Source organism: Lontra canadensis, unplaced genomic scaffold, assembly GCF_010015895.1.
Source record: "Lontra canadensis isolate GAN:19392208 unplaced genomic scaffold, GSC_riverotter_1.0 scaffold99, whole genome shotgun sequence".
NCBI lineage: Eukaryota > Metazoa > Chordata > Mammalia > Carnivora > Mustelidae > Lontra > Lontra canadensis.
The window spans coordinates 6,789,885-6,809,401 of NW_022631093.1; the positions used below are offsets into that span (position 1 = coordinate 6,789,885).

Here is a 19,517-nt window from a genome sequence, read left to right on the forward strand (position 1 = left end):
TGATGGCAATCACTGGGAAATAAGCATGTCATTTAAATGCTACACATCAAAGAATTTTAGTTCACATCAGAGAATTTTAAAGCAGATGATGACACAAACCTATTCCAGGTAGTTTTGTTTTGTTTTGTATTTACTTATTTAAGCAAACCAAAGTGGTAAAATAATCATAGAAGCCTAAGAGAATCTGCCTGGGAAAGAGGCACATATACAAGGAAAAGAATGCCTTCCTAGGAAGGTATCTTTGTGAATCCTTTTCCTCTGTGAATACTTAATTCATCTAGCTCCAAGTGCAAACAAAAAAGTAGGTGGAAGAAGTAAAGACTCAACTGCCCTTTCTACTTTCTGATTCTTTTTTTAAAAGCAGCTTTCAAATATCTCCTTTTTATGATAAATGTCTTATCTAGCAGCATTTAAATTCTCCTTTAGGGATAATGTGAAGTTCACCCAAAAGCAAGTTCCAATCTCAAAGACTAATGTTCTCAAACCAGTTGTGTGCCTCTTTGAAATAAGTAATATATTCTATTTCCCAACTAAAATAATTCCACACATTATAATTAGCAAAAGACTAAACTTAAACATCAAGAATATTCACGAAGTGTTGAAGTCAAATTCAATTTGAGGCTAATAATTCATGGCCACTTATTTTTCAAATACTGCCTCCCCCAAAATTATACAAATGTTAACTTTATTTTTAAGATGAAATGTAGAGAATATATAACCTTTCACTTATGGCAAATTCAGTTTCTTTTGTATCACAAACTGACTTAATTGCTGTAAAAGTTACTAACAAAATCATATTTTAAAATCAGCTAGTAAGTCAAAATATAAGATATTTATAAGATGAAAATGCAAGAATGGTGAGCATACTGCTAACTACAGCTTAATAAAAGGGGTCTCCCAAAGGTGAATTACACTCCTTATGGAAAAATCCTCTAGTATATAGTGATTATCATTTCCTACTTAATATTTCCACAATTTTGTATTCTATCACTGAATTAAGTTTCACCTCTCTTAAGCTGATTTTGCTATCAATACTTAGCAAAAACCCTGAATCTTAAAATAATGCAAAATAAATAAAAATGGATGATGTGCTTTTAGGGTCTACATTGCAGTCTAATAATAGAAGAAAAAAAGGTAAAGAGCCTTTTATTTAGCAAGTTGCTTAATTCAACTTAAAAGCAATTTCCACAGTGAGAAACCTCTATTCACACACACCTGAAATACAATGGTACAAGTTTTAAGTAGAATAAACTAGAAAAGAATAAACTGCCTATTTATTGTTATAAATTTCCAGACTTCAAAGTACAGTCCCTTCAGAATATAAAGGCATGTTTTTAATGTAGATACATTAAATATTCTTTAATCAACTCTTTCTCATAAACTGAAACAAAAAGCTGGGAGGGGAAAATGACTAAATATCAGAATAATCCTTGTAGGACTCTAGCAGATTTCTCAGAGAACTATCCATACACTAATATGGCTCTGCATTTTGGTATAATCTGTGGAATGGTGGTGGTGGGGGACGGTGCCTGGGTGGCTCAGTCAGTTAAGCATCTGCCTTCAGCTCAGGTCATGATCCTGGGGTCCTGGGATTAAGACCCATGTCGGGGCTGAGCAGGGAGCCCGCTTCTCCCTCTTCCTCTGCCCCTCCAGCTTGCTTGTGCTCTCTCTCTCACACTCAAATAAAAAATAAAAATCTTAAAAAAAAAAAAAAAGCTGTGCAATGGCCTTAGCCACCTCATCCACCTATTCTAAATGTCAACGCTAGTGCAATATCTCTTCTCTAAAGTTTCCCTTGATCCACACAGAAAGTCACCCCTACTGCTCATATACATGTCTGAGTAAAATGCCCATACTCTATGTTGTTTAAATTCCCACCACCCAAACTAAACTGTGGGTACCTTGTGAGCAAGGGCTCATCCTTATTTACTACATTTAGCTAAGTCATGCTCAATAAATTGTTTAAAGAATTGTAAAAATTTGTGCCAGGGTTTCCTCTTGAAGGCCATTACTGAATTAACTACCAAATAGGACTAAGAACTAACAGTATCAAATTAGAAAGGATTGAACCAATTAAAGTCTTTCACACCACAGAAAAAATTAGTCTAAGAAAAATAAGTTGACTTACCAAGGTTAAATAGTAAGATCTGAATCCATGTTTCAACTGGAAATTTAGATTTTGGGTATTGCCCACCTCTGATCCAGAGTAAACCTCTCCCAGCATATCCTTTCCAGGTTATTTTCTCTGTTTTCTCAAGAGCTTCTTGAGGAAGTATTTAGCAATTCGCTTAATTCAACTTAAAAGCAGTTTCTGCAGTGAAAAACCTCTATTCACACACACCTGAAATATGATGGTAGAAGTTTTAGGTAGAATAAACTAGAAAATAATAATAAACTGCCTATTGTTATAAATTTCCAGAATTCAATATATAGTCCCTTCAGAATATAAAGGCATGTCTTTAATATAGATACATTAAATATTCTTTAATCAACTCTTTCTCATTCAAGGAAAGTTGGGAGGGAAAAATTACTAAATATCAGAAAAATCCTTGTAGGACTCTAGGAGATTTCTCAGAGAACTATCCATACACTAGTATAACCAATAGCTTCAGCCAGGCTCCTGTACTTGACTTTTTTCCTCTTTTGTATGTTGTAAATGGCAACACAAAGCCTGCAAAAGTCTTAAATTAAAAACAGAAACTGGAAATATGCTAATCAATAAATCATGTGCATCTATGCTATAGTACACCATATAGTTATATAAGATATGTGTATAAATACAGAATATCTTTGATGTTAAAATTCATATGTATGCATATGTATCTACCTATCCTACCAAAGAAAGAAATCTAGAAAACAAATTATTAACAGGAGAAATTTTTTTTTTCTGTTTCAAGAGAAAAATGTCTAAAAAAAAATTTTTTTTCTGTTAAGATTTTTATTTATTGTCAGAGAGAGAGAGGGAGAGCGAGCGAGCACAGGCAGACAGAATGGCAGGCAGAGGCAGAGGGAGAAGCAGGCTCCCTGATGAGCAAGGAGCCCGATGTGGGACTCGATCCCAGGACTCTGGGATCATGACCTTAGCTGAAGGCAGCTGCTTAACCAACTGAGCCACTCAGGCGTCCCTAAAAAAATTTTTTTTAAAAATGAGCAGAAGATTCCTATTTCTTGTTCTCAGCAGCTCCATGATCTTAGGCAAATTACTTACATTAGGTAAGCCTGTAGCTAATACAGAACAGATAATAGGATCACCTCATACAGTTACTGAGGACTAAAATAAATGATGCACAGAATACCTCGCACAATGCAGTAGTGGAACCTTTATTTCAGACAGTAATGAAATGTCCTAAGTGATAGTGTGTAGCCATCTTATGGAAAAACTGTCAAATATTTCTGCAGTAAAAACCACTGGAGAAAACAGGAGAGGACAGCAATATGTTCCTGAAATGATAAGGCCATTTAATGTTCTATCGTGTATAATCTAGCTTTGAAAATTTTCTCTAAAATGTTTTCACTGAATTTACCCCAAAGCTTTAAAAAGCTGCAATTGAGTATGTACCTTTCTCTGTATGTATACGAAGAACTGAAAAATACTTCTGAAACCACAAAACTGCTGCATTCTACATTTAACTATGAGTTAACCATCTAATCGATTAAGTACACAAGATCTGCAAGAACATATCTGCAAGGATAATGATCACATTACTCATCAATCAAGAGAAAAAACCTCATTCCATCAAAGAGTATTTTAACTTATAGGACAACTATACTATGAAACATTTACGGTTGGCCCTAAACACAGGTTTGAACTACACAGGTCCACTTAGTGATCTTTTTCTATAAATGCAGTACAATACTATAAATATCATTTTCTCTTACTAGTTTAATAATTATCTTCTCTCTAGCTTACTTTATTAGAAGAATACAATATGATACCTATAACATACAAAGTATGTGCTAATTGACTATGTTATAGCTAAAACATCCAGCTGACAGGATTAGTAGTTAAGTTTAGGGAGAGTCAAAACTTACACACAGATTTTAAACTGCACTGGGGGGGGGGGGGTCATTGCCCCAACCCCCACTGTGTTCAAGGGTCAACTATATAGACAACAGAAAGGTGTATTTGTATTTCTATGAGAATGTTATTGATATACATTAAAAATGCAAAACTATATAATCCTATTTTTTTAAAAATTAACTTAGGTGCATACTAAGAAGAGCTAGAATATAAACTTATTAACGATTACCCTTGAGAAGAGGATTTGGTCATATTGGTAGAATATTTACTCACTTTTCATTTATTTTGATTTATAACCAGTTATTTAACATTAGTAAATTTATTTTTAAAATACACCAGCCCCAAGACTCAGTAAGATTTTTGTATTTTCTATTTCCTAGTAGTAATAATGCATTTTCTGTGACAATCTAAATGATAAGCAACATAACAACTTTTTAAATAACATACTGTATTGCAGAAAATACGTTTCTTAGGCTTTACCTATTCATTTTCAAGGGATTCTTTATTGAAAAAAAAAATCTTACAATGTATTTTCACTTTTAAAAGAAAGCATGAAACAAAGGCACATCAAAATAACCTGCAAAGAGACATTAAGAAAAAAAGCACTGTCCTACTCTGGTTTAGAGGCAATTTTTGTTGCCCTGTTTCAGATGGAAATGAAATAAGACCTTCTGAAACAGAATAGAAGGCATTTTTCCCAGTAATCACAATCTTACACTCATTAAGTTGGTTAAAATAGGGGAGACTTACCCAAATGTTATCTTTCTAGGTAAAATCCACTGTCTAGTTGCAGTTTTACTCAAATCAATCCAACATCCAAAGGTCCACTTTTAGTCAGCAAAGATACAGGCATATAAAATTTAACAGAATGCAAATTCTCAAATTTGAGAAAAGCAAACACTTAAAGAAGCCTACAAATTAAGCGACACTGTCACTTCTGGTCTTCAGGGGAATAATCATCAATACTAAATTTTCAAGTATCCTCGAACCCTTTAACCTTGCCTAAATGCAAAAATTTATTGTGAGGCATATTTAAGAAATTATGTTCAAAAGCACTAAGTTATTGGAAGAAACATATCATTCTATAGTTATCCCTATAAACATTAACCATTTGCAAGCTTAAGATTTAAAACTACCATCAATCTTTAAATACCTTTCAAAACATGTTCAATAATTGCCACTGAATTTATACTAAAAATCCTGTAAATGTAAAAGCTCTTCATAAGAGCGAGACAAAAAATGGTTTTTATTTTGATAATCTTTCAAATTAGATTCAAGCATGGCATAAAATTCTATTCAGTACTGACTAGATTCTGTACCACACCCTCTCATGAATTCTTAAATTTTAAGTAATAATGTTCAGATAGTTCTCATAGGAGAAAAGACTTAAAAATTTCAACTGGTGGCCCCAAAAAGAAAAAAAGAAACCCTACATATCAAAAATGCTTCTATAAAAATTGACAAGAGCAATTCCAGAAAGACTCAATATCACTATGCTTTTGCCTTCACGGAATACCAGTCCAGATCACAGAAAATCTATAAAGGTAAATGCACAACAATGAAGTGTTAATATAAATGAACAACACCTTGAGTTGCTTTTCTAATTAACAGCTAATCCTTCTACATCATTCATTTTACGTTTTAGAAGTCACTATGTTAGGAATACAAAATAACAATAACCTTATCAGACTTTGGAAACCCTCCAAAAAGGGGACTATTCCAACTGACCCAGAAGAATTGGATCTTCCCGCTAAAGCTGAATAAAAGGCAAGCAGAGTAATAATTATAACTTTAAGTGTATCATTTTCTGTACCTTAGAGGCACTCAAAAAATGGGACTAAACTACTAAATGAAGAAGCCCAGATGTATTGATGTTTCACTAAACCAAAAAATAAATTTAAAGAGCTGGAGAACCACTATTATTTAAAAGCAAAATTTGACTACATTTATTCAATGTGCAAAAAACATCTATCCCATCTGTCATAGAGGTATACTCAAGTTATCTGTACCAAGCATCAGCTATTCTTTGTCAAAACGACTACTGAGCAGTCCTAATCTAGCCTCACAATCTTGACCTTTCTTCCTATCTCTTGATATGAAAGCCCCAGCAATTAAGATAAAAAATTTGGCACAAATTAGATATTAAGAAATATACAGTAGCAAGACCTAATACAAAGTCAATGCTAAAATAATCTTTTACTTTAAAGCCCATTAACCTCCCCTTCAGAAAGCTTCTTAATATACATTTGGGCTTTTGAATGCAATATTCAAGTAAAAAGTTTTACCATAACATTAAATCAAGTGTACTATATCATAAGTACTCTGAACACACCCACCAGGTTATACATACTCTCACTCAATCATGTAAAGAATTGAATTCTTTATTTGTGATATCCATAAACGTTGCTATTCTATACTTCTATCCAGGAAGGCAATTTTCTCCTATATCATTGTTTTGTTTTGTTTTTTTTATAAACAACAACTTGAATTCTATTGCATGAAAGGGCTACAAATATACATTTGTTAACCAAGCAGAATACACAAATATTTTGCTTTACAACTTGCACCTAAGACACCAGTACATGTAGCTGGTTCATTAGCTGTCATAGCAATTTGGGGCCAATGCCCAAGCTATGCATAGCAGTTTACATTTTCAAATCTCGTGTAGAAAGGGTAATTGTGATATGGACTGTTAACTACATTCCCATAAAGCCCATCTCAATTACAAGTAAATATGTAACCAAAGTCTGCACAGATTTTTGATGGCAAAACTTCTAAATCTGATGCAATTATCCTAAACAAGTTTTTTAAACAAATTGTTTTGCAGATATACTGCCATTCTGCCAGTAGATGGTGCTACAAAGGTTGGGAGAAGGATTTCCAAGAGGACAACAATTCAGCTATAGGAAAAAACGTTTAAACCTGCTCTGAAAATACAAAAATGCATTAAGTTTAAGGGTAAAATATAACCCTTATTTGTAACCATTCATTACAGACAAACCAGTAAGAGGGATGAAACTAGGCCATCTGAAAATTTTTAAACAGTTTATATGAATGAAAACACATGCTTAACACAAACTATTTCTTTTCAAACTACACAGTACATACTTTGAAGTAAATTCTCATAGAAAGAAGTGACCAACCATGTCAAGATGATAAGCAAATCGCTTGGTACAAGAGATGGATGCACAGAAACTTTAAAGATTTTAAAAAGCTACATCCACCACTGCAAAAGTTTTGCCTGTAAGGGATAAAATTTAACACGTCACTAGAAAGGCAACAGAAAAAAAAAAAAAAAAAAAAAACCACCAAAGGACCTTTTGAAAGTTTCTCTAAGTACACATCAAGAATTAAGAATGAACACGAAAATTTTTAAACTAATATCCCTTAAAACGGTAAGGAATGGATCCTAGAAAAAAAATGTTAGACATATACGGTCAAACACAATGATTTATTAAAAATAAAACGTAAAAATGATTTTTGTACATATGCTTCCAAATTTCAGGCATGGAATCCAAGTAGATTTCATAGAAAACGCTGTAGCCAGATATCAAGTCCTTACAACAAAGTAACTACCCCCCCGCCCCAACCCCCGCCCAGGTTTTGCTACAGAATCAGCAAGTTCACTCCCTCCCCCCCAAAAAACACAAATTAAAACAAGACATTTTGCTAGTATAAAAACGACCAAGGTCCAAGTAATAATAAAAAAATAGAGTCCATCAATGACTGTAACACAAAAATGTGTATGTGAGGCCGAGTCCATCTTCGGAGGGAGAGACAAGAGAGGTGGCAGGCAAATAGGGCAACACCCCCAAGGATAAGCAGCCTTAGAAGCGGCTCCCCCAAGGGAAAAATGGGGAAGGCGGTGGGAGAGGAAGGAACTTAGGAGTTGACCCTAGCTGGGTTGTTGAAAAGAGCTACCCCTATAGCCACTCCCAGGCATTTTTAGATTTTTTTTTTTTTTTTTTTTAAAAGGAGCTGCCACCATAACCACCCCCACCGCCATAGCCGCCTCTGTAAGGTCCACTGTTACTGCGACCGCCCCAGCTGCTGCCACCGCCACCGCCGCCGCCGCCTCCCTTCATGGGCCCATAGGAGGACTGGTGCTGGCTGTAGCTGCCGAAGCCGCCGAAGCCGTTACCGTAGTCGCTTCCCCCGTAGGACGAACCGCCTCCGCCGCCTCCGTAGGCATTGTAGCCACCGCCTCCGCCGCCACCGCCTCCGCCGTAACCACCGTAGCTGTTGTAACCGCCACCGCCGCCTTTAGACAGGCCGTTCTGGTCTCGACCACCACCGCGACCCCGGCCACCCCGGCCTCCCCGGGAGGACCGGGATCCGCCTCCGCCCCCACCGGAGTGGATATCCTCCTTGGGGACGGCCTTCTTCACTTCCACGCGATGGCCCTGGATGGGATGGAACTTGACAACCGCGGCCTTGTCTGCCGCGTCGTGATTCTGAAAATACACGAAGCCGAAGCCACGCTTCTTGCCCGACTGCTTGTCGGCAATAATTTCGGCCTTTTCCACCGTGCCAAACTGCGAGAAATGCTCGATTAGGTCGCCCTCGGCCACGTCTCCCTTTAGGCCCCCGACAAAGAGCTTCTTAACCTTGGCGTGGGCACCGGGCCGCGCCGAATCCTCCCGGGACACCGCCCGCTTCAGCTCCACCGTGTTGCCGTCCACGGCATGGGGCGAGGCGGCCATGGCGGCATCGGCCTCCTCCACATTGGAGTAGGTCACGAAGCCGAAGCAACGGGAGCGTTTGGTCTGGGGGTTCACCACCACCACGCAGTCCGTCAGAGTCCCAAAGGCCTCAAAGTGGCCGCGCAGGCCCGACTCACTCGTCTGCACATTGAGGCCGCCGATGAATAGCTTACACAACTGGGAATTCTCCATCTCCACGGCCCGGGCCTTTCCCCCGCCCTGCGAGCTCCGAGGTTTCGCCGTCGCCGTTATCGTTGGCTAAGGCCTCTTCACAGCTTGGGCCCAGCCGTTGCTGGGGCCGCCACCGCCGTCACCGACGGGGAAGGGAAGAAGGGAAGGGGAGGGAAGGAGGAAAAAAGGAAGGGGAAGGGAAGGGGAGAGGTGCCGGCTAGTGGGCGAGTCGAGGCGACTGGAAGACAACCAACACCACCGCTATCGCCACCGCCACCTCCGCTCCCCTATCTGGGCACCACACAAAGAGGCCGCTGAACGCGCGCGCACCCTCCCCGAGGCGTGCGTCACCGCCGACGTACGGCAGCCCAGCTCTGCCCGCCAATCCCTGTGTCGCTCTCCCTAGTCCCGCCTACCGCGCCGCAGCGCCGCTCTCGGTCACGGACTCCCCGCCCTCCGCGGTCGATTCAAGCCCTCGGCCTGCGCTGCTCCCGCCACCGCCTCTACAGCCCCGCTTTCACACCCTGGCTCCCCCGTGTTCGCTGACCAGGGACTCTCCTTGCTCTCCGCGCACCTCCGCAATTCATTTCTTCCCAGCCCCGCGGCTGTTCCCAGTGTGTTGCCCCCTCCCCTTGCCGTATCCCCTCGCCCAACTCCGCAGTGGCGTTCGCGCCAGCCCCTTGAGAGACATGTGGGTTCAGCCAATCACTGCGATCCGCTCGCGCCCACTTCCGTTTTCGGCCGCCGCTGGACGGGCGCGCTCCCCGGTGCGCGCTGGCTCCGGCGCTCCGTGTGTGCAGAACCTGCCTGCTACCCAAATGCCTTACCCACCACCCTGGGCTTGGTGGGGGGCGGGGGTTGAGCGGGGGCGCGCTGGGGGCCGTTCCCAACGGATGCGGCCTGGGGCCCCACGCGCGGCCTTTTTGAAAACTTGACTGTTGGGGTTAGGGGTCTGGGTTTACCCGCCGCGATTCAGCCGGGTCGCTACACCTGGCATCCTCTCCGCGCCCCCCGGTCCGCACAAAGATGGAGGGTAGAGACCTAGTCGGGAAAGTTGGTTACTAACCGTTTACTGGGGGCCCGACGCGCAGTTAAACTAAAACACTGGCATGTAGCCCTGAGCAAAAGCGAGCCCGAGGCCAGGTGAAGGGCGGCGGTGTGCCACAGCGCTTCCGATTTCCGACCGAGGCATGGCGCGAGAGCCCCCGCCACCCTGCGGCCATCCGTGAAGCCCTTCCCGACGCCCCTCAGCCTCCCCTCTCTCACTCCGACAGCTGGCATTTTCATTTAACTAAAGGGAACACATCGTTTTATAGGTTTACGTTACCTACGCGTTGCTTCCTTCCTAACAAGTTACCTTTCTTTAAAAGCATTTTATAACAAACCGGGGACCGAAGGAGTTAAACACAAAGACATTATACATAAGTATCACGCAGCGCTGGTAAGTGCCTTACCGACCCTCACTCAGGTGCAAATGCAAGCAAGTTAGGTAGGCTTCCACTTACTGAACCTTTGTGTGCCAAGCAAGATTCAAGGAGCGGGACATGGTAAATACTGAAGATGAGATGTTCCTCACTGCAACCTGGAGTATTCAGGATTGAATGGCGAAAGAGTCAGCACATGCCCTCAATCTCTGATTCAAAGGCTAGATAAAATTTCTAAAGGGACTTTATATGAGGAAAATAGGAAACAAAAACCACATAAGGTTCAAGGGACAGTAAGTAGACTAGTTTGGAGCAAGAGGTTTTTGATAGAAAATAATGGGTAATATAGGTTTAGAGTTTTGGACATTACGGAATGCCTTGAAATTTAGGTAGTAGTCAAAATTAGTTCAAAGCCATACAGATTAAGCTTCATGGCTTGAGAACAAACTAGAGTCTGGTATTACCACCTACTAACTGTGTGATCATTGTATGCCTTTGAGCAGTCACTTAACCTTTATTAAAAACTTAGCCAGTTTTATTATGTGAAACTCAAAACAACTGAACTCCTCCCAACTGTGGTAAAAATTAAATGAAATCTTGTATGTAAACACAGTGCTGCTACATACTAAATGCTCAATTCAACCAACAAATATACCAGGTGCTGGGAATATGGCAATAAAGGACAGACAAAACTTTCTGGCCTCATAGAGCTTACATTCTAGAGGGGAGAAGCAGATAACAAGAATGATACACACAGCATGATAGTGGTCAGTGGGCTCCCACTTAAAGGAGGACAGTAGGATGCTATTACCTTTCTGTTACAGAAAAAAAAAACCACAAAATTCAAGTATGTCAGAATTTGCTAGCGACTGATGGTACAGAATGAGGAAAACAAAAGCATTCCAGTGTTTGAAATCTGGAACACTGAAATTGTAGCCTGAAAGAACTACAAAACTAAGGAAACTATTTTGGAGGGAGTTGGGCGAGATGATAAACATAGCTGTTTAAGGTGATATGGGATATTTATAGGGCACTATTTTTCACTATGCCCAAGATTACACCTGACATGAGAGAGAAGACATTAAGAAAAGTATTTTAATTTTAGGGGCGCCTAGGTGGCGCAGTTAAGCATCAGACCCCATTTAAGCTCAGGTCCTGATCTCAGGGTTGTGTGATTGAGCCCTAGCTAGAGCTCCATGATGGGCATGCTTAAAATTTTCTCTCTCCCTCTCCCTCTGCCCTTCCCACCCCTCGCTCTCAAAAAAAAAAAAAAAAAAAAAAAAAAAAAAAAAAACAAAAACAGAAAAAAGGTTATAATAGTAAAAGATGAACTTCTGAAGGAAAGTGATTAAACCATAACTTATTTTCTCATACAAACTATAAATTCCAAACAGTTTTCTTCTATATTGTTTTTTAAAAATCCTCCATACCACTTAATTGGGAATCTATTATGGGTTTAATTTCTACAGACTAGGAAAGCGTCACAGAGGCATATGTCTGATTAAAAACCTTACATATAGGGGCCCTGAACTATATTAAAAAAATGCCAGTTTCCCGGAGTACCTGGGTGGCTCAGTACAGGGGGGAAAAAAGCACTCAAAAGTGTGCACAATGCTCTCTTTCTCCCTCTTTCTAGTAAATCAATAAATATTTTTTTAAAAAGTGCTTACGTATAAAAGGGGTTTAGGAGATGATGGGAGGTGACACAAGCATGTTTAAGAGACATTTAGGAAGCCAGGATAAATGCAAGATAATTGGGAGGTTAGATTCTTTTTGGAGCTTAGATTGGTAAAGGTGGGCACAGTGAACACGGAGTATTATATAAACACTTAAATGAAGCAGTTTCCTAGCCCTCAGATCATTCAAGAAGAAAAACTTTTTTTTCCTACTTTACCTTTCAGATCACTGCCTGAGTTTGTTCCTTGGTTTTACCTTGTTTACCAGTATCTCAGCCTTCCAAAACAAAACAAAAATTTAAAATATAACTGAAATTTAGACATTTGGTTTCCATCCCTCTTGCAAGCTTGATTATAGAAACCTAACTGCATGTGGTGGTTACACAACTCCTACACCTTACACACTAACGAAGGTATATTTTACTGTACCTAAGTTACACCTAGAAAAAGAAAAAGAATGGGAAAGGAAAGGAAAAAGGATGAGCTGGGGAAGAAAGGGAAAACTATGATAACCTATATTTCCAGAAAGCAGCACCTCCAATTTTTTTTTAATCAACCTTCTATGACATCCAAGAGTCTCTTTTTACAGTTAGGATTCTGGTATGTATTTAATTGTGTCCCCTCCCGAAAGTTCATATGCTGAAACCTTAGCCCTCAATACTTCTGAATGTAACTATAATTGATGAGAAGGTCATTAAGAAGAGAGAGGCAAGATGGTGGAGGAGTAGCAGACTGAAACAATATCAGATCCCAAGAGTTCAGCTAGATAGGTATCAAACCATTCTGAACACCTACAAACTCAACAGGAGATATAAGAGAAGAAGAGCAGCAATTCTAGGAATAGAAAATTGACCACTTTCTGAAAGGTAGGATGTGCTGAGAAGTGAATCCAAAGCAACGGGAAGATAAACCACAGCGGGAGGAGCCGTCTCCTCTCAAGCAGCACAGCAGTGGGGCACAAAATCAGAAATTTTAGAATTCTGCTCCACTGAGGGACATTGCTCCAGAGGCTAAGCGGGGATGGAACCCTCGCAGGGAATGTGGTCTCAAGTCCCATGGGGTCACAGAAAGATCGGAGGTGTCTAAGTGGCAGAGCTGCCAGGTATCGGAGCGGGGAAGCTGGCTGCAAAGACAGAGCTGAAGAGTGAGCTTTCAGATCAGGGTTACCTTAAACTGTGAGCCAAGGCATAGTCGGACCACTGCTCTCCAAGCAGGGACCCCACAATTGGCAGATCCAGGGAGACTCACCTTCCTGCTCCTGGAGAAGCAGTGCAGCAGGAATCCGCTGGGTTTGGAAACTCCAAATGGGGCGATGTGCCAGAGATAGAAACACTCATTTACGGGCCAGGTGAGCTCGGAGTGCGCCCAGAGACTAGAGAGACAGGAGTGATTGAGCGCTTTTCTCTGAGGGAGAACTGAGGAGTGGGTCCCCGAGCTCTCAGCTCCTCCGAGCCAGAGATTGGGAGGCCGCCATTTTCATTCCTGTCCTCCAAAGCAGTATGGAAAATGTTCAGGGAACAAAATCTCCAAGAGCAAACCTGAGCAGGTTACTTAGCCCAGTCCCTAGCAAGGGCGGTGCAATTCCACCTTGGACAAAGACATTTGAGAATCACTGCAACAGGCCCCTCCCACAGAAGATCAGCAAGAACATCCAGCCAAGACCAAGCTCACTGATCAAGGAGAACAGCCAAACCCCAGAGCTAGAGGAAAGCAACGCATAGAATTCATGGCTTTTTCCCCACTACCTTTTACTCTTGCAAAGTTAAATTTTTATAATTTTTTTTCTTATTCTATTTCTTTTTTTAACTTTTCCTCTTTCCTCTTTTAGCATTTTTTTAACTAGTTTATCTTCACAATACCTTTCTTTAAAAAAAAACTCTTTTTAGGGGTGCCTGGGTGGCTCAGTGGGTAAAAGCCTCTGCCTTTGGCTCAGGTCATGATCTCAGGGTCCTGGGATCAAGCCCCACAATGGGCTCTCTGCTGAGTGGGGAGCCTGCTTCCCCCTCTCTCTGTCTCTTCCTGCCTCTCTGCCTACTTGTGGTCTCTGTCAAATAAATAAATAAAATCTTTAAAAAAAATCTTTTTAAACCTTCATTGTAATAGTCATATTTTATCCCTTCATTGTATTTAACCTTATTTTTTGTAACACATAGGTTTTTGTTTTTCCTAAAAAATTTTGGGATACAATTTCTTCTAATAGATCAAAATATACCCTAATCTAGTACATGGCTTTCTTCTACTCTCCAGCCGGAGCACAAACCCTCCTCTTTTCTTTTCTTTTCTTTTTCCAACTAACTTATCAATTCCTTTTTTAGAATTTTTTTAAAATTTTCATCTTTGAAGTCATATTACAACCCTTATTTGTGTGTGTGTGTATATATATGTATGTTTTTTTCTTTCCTTAAAATTTTGGGAGGTAATTTCTTCTAAGAGACCAAAATACACCCAAAATCAAGTGGGTGGCTCTGTTCTATACACCAGCCTAATATATAAATAAATAAATACACACACACACACACACACACACACACACACACACATATATATATAATTTTTTATTTTTCCCCCTTTCTTCTCCACCTGGTTTTGGATCTCTTCTGAGATTTTCCTGGGGTTTTTGCCACCCTTTTAATATTTTATTCTCTCATTCATATATTCTTATCTGGATAAAATGACAAGGCATAAAAACTCACCACAAAAAAAAGAAGAGGCAGTGCCAATGGCTAGGGACCTAATCAATATGGACATTGGTAATATGTCAGAACTAGAATTCAGAACGATGATTCCAAGGTGCTAGCTGGACTCAAAAAAGGCATGGAAGATAGTAGAGAATCCCTTTCTGGAGAAATAAAATCTATTTCTGGAGAAATGAAAGAACTAAAATCTAACCAAATTGAAATTTTAAAAGCTATTAATGAGGTGCATTAAAAAACGGAGGCTCTGACTGCTAGGATAAATAAAGCAGAAGAGAGAATTAGTGATAGAGAAGACCAAATGATGGAAAATAAAGAAGCTGAGCAAAAGAGAGACAACTACTGGACCATGAAGGGAGAATTCAAGAGATAAATGATACCATAAGACAAAACAATATTAGAATAATTGGGATCCCAGAAGAAGAAGAAAGAGAGGGGCAGAAGGTATATTGGAGGCGAATTATAGTAGAGAATTTTCCTAATATGGCAAAGGGAACAAGCATCGAAATCCAGGAGGCACAGAGAAACCCCTCAAAATCAGTAAAAATATATCCAAACCCCATCATCTAATAGTAAAACTTACAAGTCTTAGTGACAAAGAGAAAATCCTGAAAGCAGCTCGGAATAAGAACTCTATAACATACAATGGTAGAAACATTAGATTGGCAGCGGACTTATCCACAGAGACCTGGCAGGCCAGAAAGAATTGGCATGATATATTCAGAGCACTAAATGAGAAAAGTATGCAGCCAAGAATACTATATGCAGCTAGCCTATCACTGAAAATAGAAGGAGAGATAAAAAGCTTCAGGACAAACAAAAATTAAAAGAATTTGCAAACACCAAACCAGCCCTACAGGAAATATTGAAAGGGGTCCTCTAAGCAAAGAGAGAGCTTAAAGTAGTAGACCTGAAAGGAACAGAGACAATATACAGTAACAGTCACCTTACAGGCAATACATTGACACTAAATTCTTACCTTTCAATAGTTACCCAGAATGTAAATGGACTAAATGCCCCAATAAAAAGACACAGGGTATCAGAATGGACAAAAAAACAAAACCCATCGATATGCTGTCTACAAGAAACTCATTTTAGAACCAAAGATACCTCCAGATTTCAAGTGAGGGGGTAGAAAACAATTTACCATGCTAATGGACATCAAAAGGAAGCTGGGGTAGCAATCCTTGTATCACATAAATTAGATTTTAAGTCAAAGACTATAATGAGAGATGAGGAAGGACACTATATCAGCATGGAGCTTCCTCAAAAAGTTGAAAATAGAGCTACCCTATGACCCAGCAATTGCTCTACTGGGTATTTACCCTAAAGATACAAATGTAGGGATCCGAAGGGGCATGTGCACCTGAATGTTTATAGCAGCAATGTCACAATAGCCAAACTATGGAAAAAGCCTAAATGTCTATCAACAGATGAATGGATAAAGAAGATGTGGTATATATATACAAATGGAATACTATGCAGCCATCAAAAGAAATGAAATCTTGCCATTTGGAACAATGTGGATGGATCTAGAGGGTATTACGCTGAGCGAAATAAGACAATCAGAGAAAGACAATTATCATATGATCTCCCTGATATGAGGAATTTGAGAGGCAGAGTGGGGCATTTGGGAGGTAGGGAAGGAAAAAATGAAACAAGATGGGATCGGAAAGGAGACAAACCATAAGAGACTCTTAATCTTACAAAACAGAATGAGGGTTGTTGGCGGGGAGGGGGTCGTGGAGAGGGTGGTTGGGTTATGGACATGGGGGATGGTATGTGGTATGGTGAGTGCTGTGAAGTGTAGAAGCCTGACGATTCACAGACCTGTACCCCTGGGGCAAATAATACATTATATGTTAATAAAAATAATTTAAAAAAAGAAGTTAAAAAGGCTATTAGCATGGGGCTCTAATCCATATGACTGATGTCCTTATACAAAGAGAAAGCTATACCACAGGTACATGTACACAGAGGAATGACCATATGAAGAGGCAGCAAGAGGATGGCCATCTGTAAGCCACATAGAGGTCTCAGAAGAGTGCAGCCCTGCTGGTACTTTGATCTTGGACCTCCAGACCCCTGAACTACAAGAAGATTAATTTTGTTTTGTTTTTTATTTTCTGATGTTTAAGCCACCACCATTTTGTCATGGAAGCCCTAGCAAACATAAAACATAAAAATATGTTCCATTTTTATTTATTCAAGGTAACTTTCAAAAGGGCACTTTCTGTCATTTATGATGAGCTACAATCTTTCTATCTTTTTCAACTCAAATCAAAAGCCTTAAAATATGACCCATTCTTTCAAACCAGTTATTATGCTTCTGGACATTTATGCTAAGGAAATAAGTGAATATCTGTGTGAAAATTTAGCTACAAGGATTTCAATACTATTCATAGTAGAAAAAAATTGCAAACTACCTAATTTCCCTCAAATGGTTAATTAAAAAATAAGGAAATAATTATTCTCTAGCTATCAGTATTATGAAGCACTCAAAGTGATATTTTAGCGAAAAAAATTACTTGTGTTTGGGTATGAATCTTACACCATCATGATGATGTGAGAAAGGTCATTTATTTTACCAAATTAAGTCTGACTCTGAACCACACAGTTGACAGAAAGGCAAAAATGTCATTACTGGGGCTCCTCTCACATTTTTCATTCAAAGGCACTTGCCTCTCTCCACTTCCCCTCTTGGGCTATCTAAGATTAATACTCTGAATAAAATGCTTTTTGTTTAAAAAATACCTTGGAAAAAAAAAAAGAACCTGATGTGTCAAAGAATCAAGTAGCCCATGCTAGTTCATATGCTAATTAATAAATAATATTATATTTAATAATAAAATAATAATACAATTTTATTGTTATAATTATATTAATTATTATTGTTATATACTTATATTGTTATATATTATAACATATATATTATATAACATATATAATTATGTTATATAATATATAATATATATTAATATATAACAATATATATAATAAAATAACTATATATAATAAAATAACTATAATATATAATATATACATTATATATAATATATATTATATATATTATATATAATAAAATAACTATATATATATATATATATGGCCCCCATGAGGATTGCTTTAAAAGGGTCTGTCCTGAGGCAAAAGAATACACAGGTCTATTTAATCTGTGGAGATACTAACTTTATCTTATTTGACTGTTTGTGTATTCCTTTTCCTTGGGTGTAAAATGTAGGCTTTCAGAAGGGAATTACATCAGTTTCCTTCACTGAAAGGGGATGTGAAAGGAGAAGGGCTTGGTGTAAAAAAATGACAGCTTCCCCCAAGTTTGGGAGGAGTGATCAGACAAAAGGTACAAGCTTCCAGTTACAAGGTAAGTCAGTCCTGGGGATATAATGAACCATTTGGTGACTATAGTCAACGATCATGTTCTGTTTATGTGAAAGTTGCTAAGACAGTAGATCTTAAAAGTCCTCATCACAAGGAAAAAAAACTAATTATATATGTTGAAGAATGCTAATTTAACTTGTGGTAAGCATTTTGCAATATATACCTATACCAGGTCATTATGTTATATGCCTAAAACTAATACAATGTTATAGGTCAATAAACTCTCAATTTTTTAAATTAAAAAATTTTTTTTAAAAAAAGTAGGGGCACCTGGGTGGCTCAGTGGGTTAAAGCCTCTGCCTTTGGCTCAGGTCGTTGTCCCAGGGTCCCGGGATCGAGCCCCATTTCGGGCTCTCTGCTTAGTGGCGAGCCTGCTTCCCTCTCTCTCTCTCTCTCTGCCTGCCACTCTGCCTACTTGTGATCTCTGTCAGATAAATAAATAAAATCTTAAAAAAAAAAAAAAAGAAGAAGTAACCAGAAGCTTCTGGCTTTTTGTCCACTGGAGAAAACCATGGGCCAGCCAGTGTACAGCCCTACCGTTCCACTTGACCCTACATACAAACACATACACATAGCAAAAGCCGAGGATGGACACTATCTTGGAAGCAAGGAAAACTATCTTGGTTTTGGAACCAGATTCATGTTCCCAACCCCAATAAACCTGGAATTCTTACATGTAAAACTCTAGGAATAACATATTGAATTCACCTCCCAGATGCATGGGAGGTTGGGGTAGATTACCAAAACCAGAGAATAGTACAATGTTTCATGTTCCCCAAAATTCATATGTTGAAGCCTAATCCCCAGTGTTCTGGTATTTTGAGGGAGTAGTCCTTTGGAAGGTAATTAGGTCATAACAGTGAATATCTTGTGAATGTGATTAGTACCCTTATAAAAAGAGACCCCAAAATGCTTTCTAGTCTTTCTTCTATTATGAGAACACAATGAGAAGATGGCCAACTACAAACCAAGAACCAGGTACTTACCAGACACCAAATCTGCAGGGACCATGATTTTAGACTTCTCAGCCTCTAGAACTCTGAGAAAGAAATCAATCTATCTTTCTTTCTTCCTCCTTTCTTTCTTTTTTAATGAGACAGAGAGAGAGAGGATCTTAAGCAGGCCTCATACCCAGCGCAGAGCCCATGCAGGGCTCAATCTCACAACCCTGAGATCATGACCTAAGCCAGTATCAAGAGTCAGACACTTAACTAAGCCACCCAGGTGCCTGAGAAATAAATTTCTGTTGTTTATAACCTAGCCAGTCTCTGTATTTTTCTTATAGCAGCCTGAATGAACTATGACAGAAGACTTAACAATTTGACATTTCTCAGAATATCTTTGCTCTTAAACATACATACCCAAGTACAAACACATGCACAGACTCATACCAGAATATGAGCCTTCTAAAATAGAAGCATTTAGACCAGTCC

The 19,517-nt window shown here is 39.3% G+C and overlaps 2 protein-coding genes across 4 annotated transcripts in view; both read right to left on the bottom strand.

Moving 5' to 3' along the window:
• Positions 1 to 19,517, bottom strand: part of KLHL3 (kelch like family member 3) — a 234,885-nt gene that overhangs the window by 126,213 nt on the left and 89,155 nt on the right. The window lies entirely within an intron of this gene.
• On the bottom strand, positions 6,385 to 9,207 carry HNRNPA0 (heterogeneous nuclear ribonucleoprotein A0). The gene has a single exon (XM_032837744.1). The coding sequence runs from the start codon at positions 8,914 to 8,916 to the stop codon at positions 7,990 to 7,992; it is 927 nt and encodes a 308-aa protein (XP_032693635.1). The 5' UTR covers positions 8,917 to 9,207; the 3' UTR covers positions 6,385 to 7,989.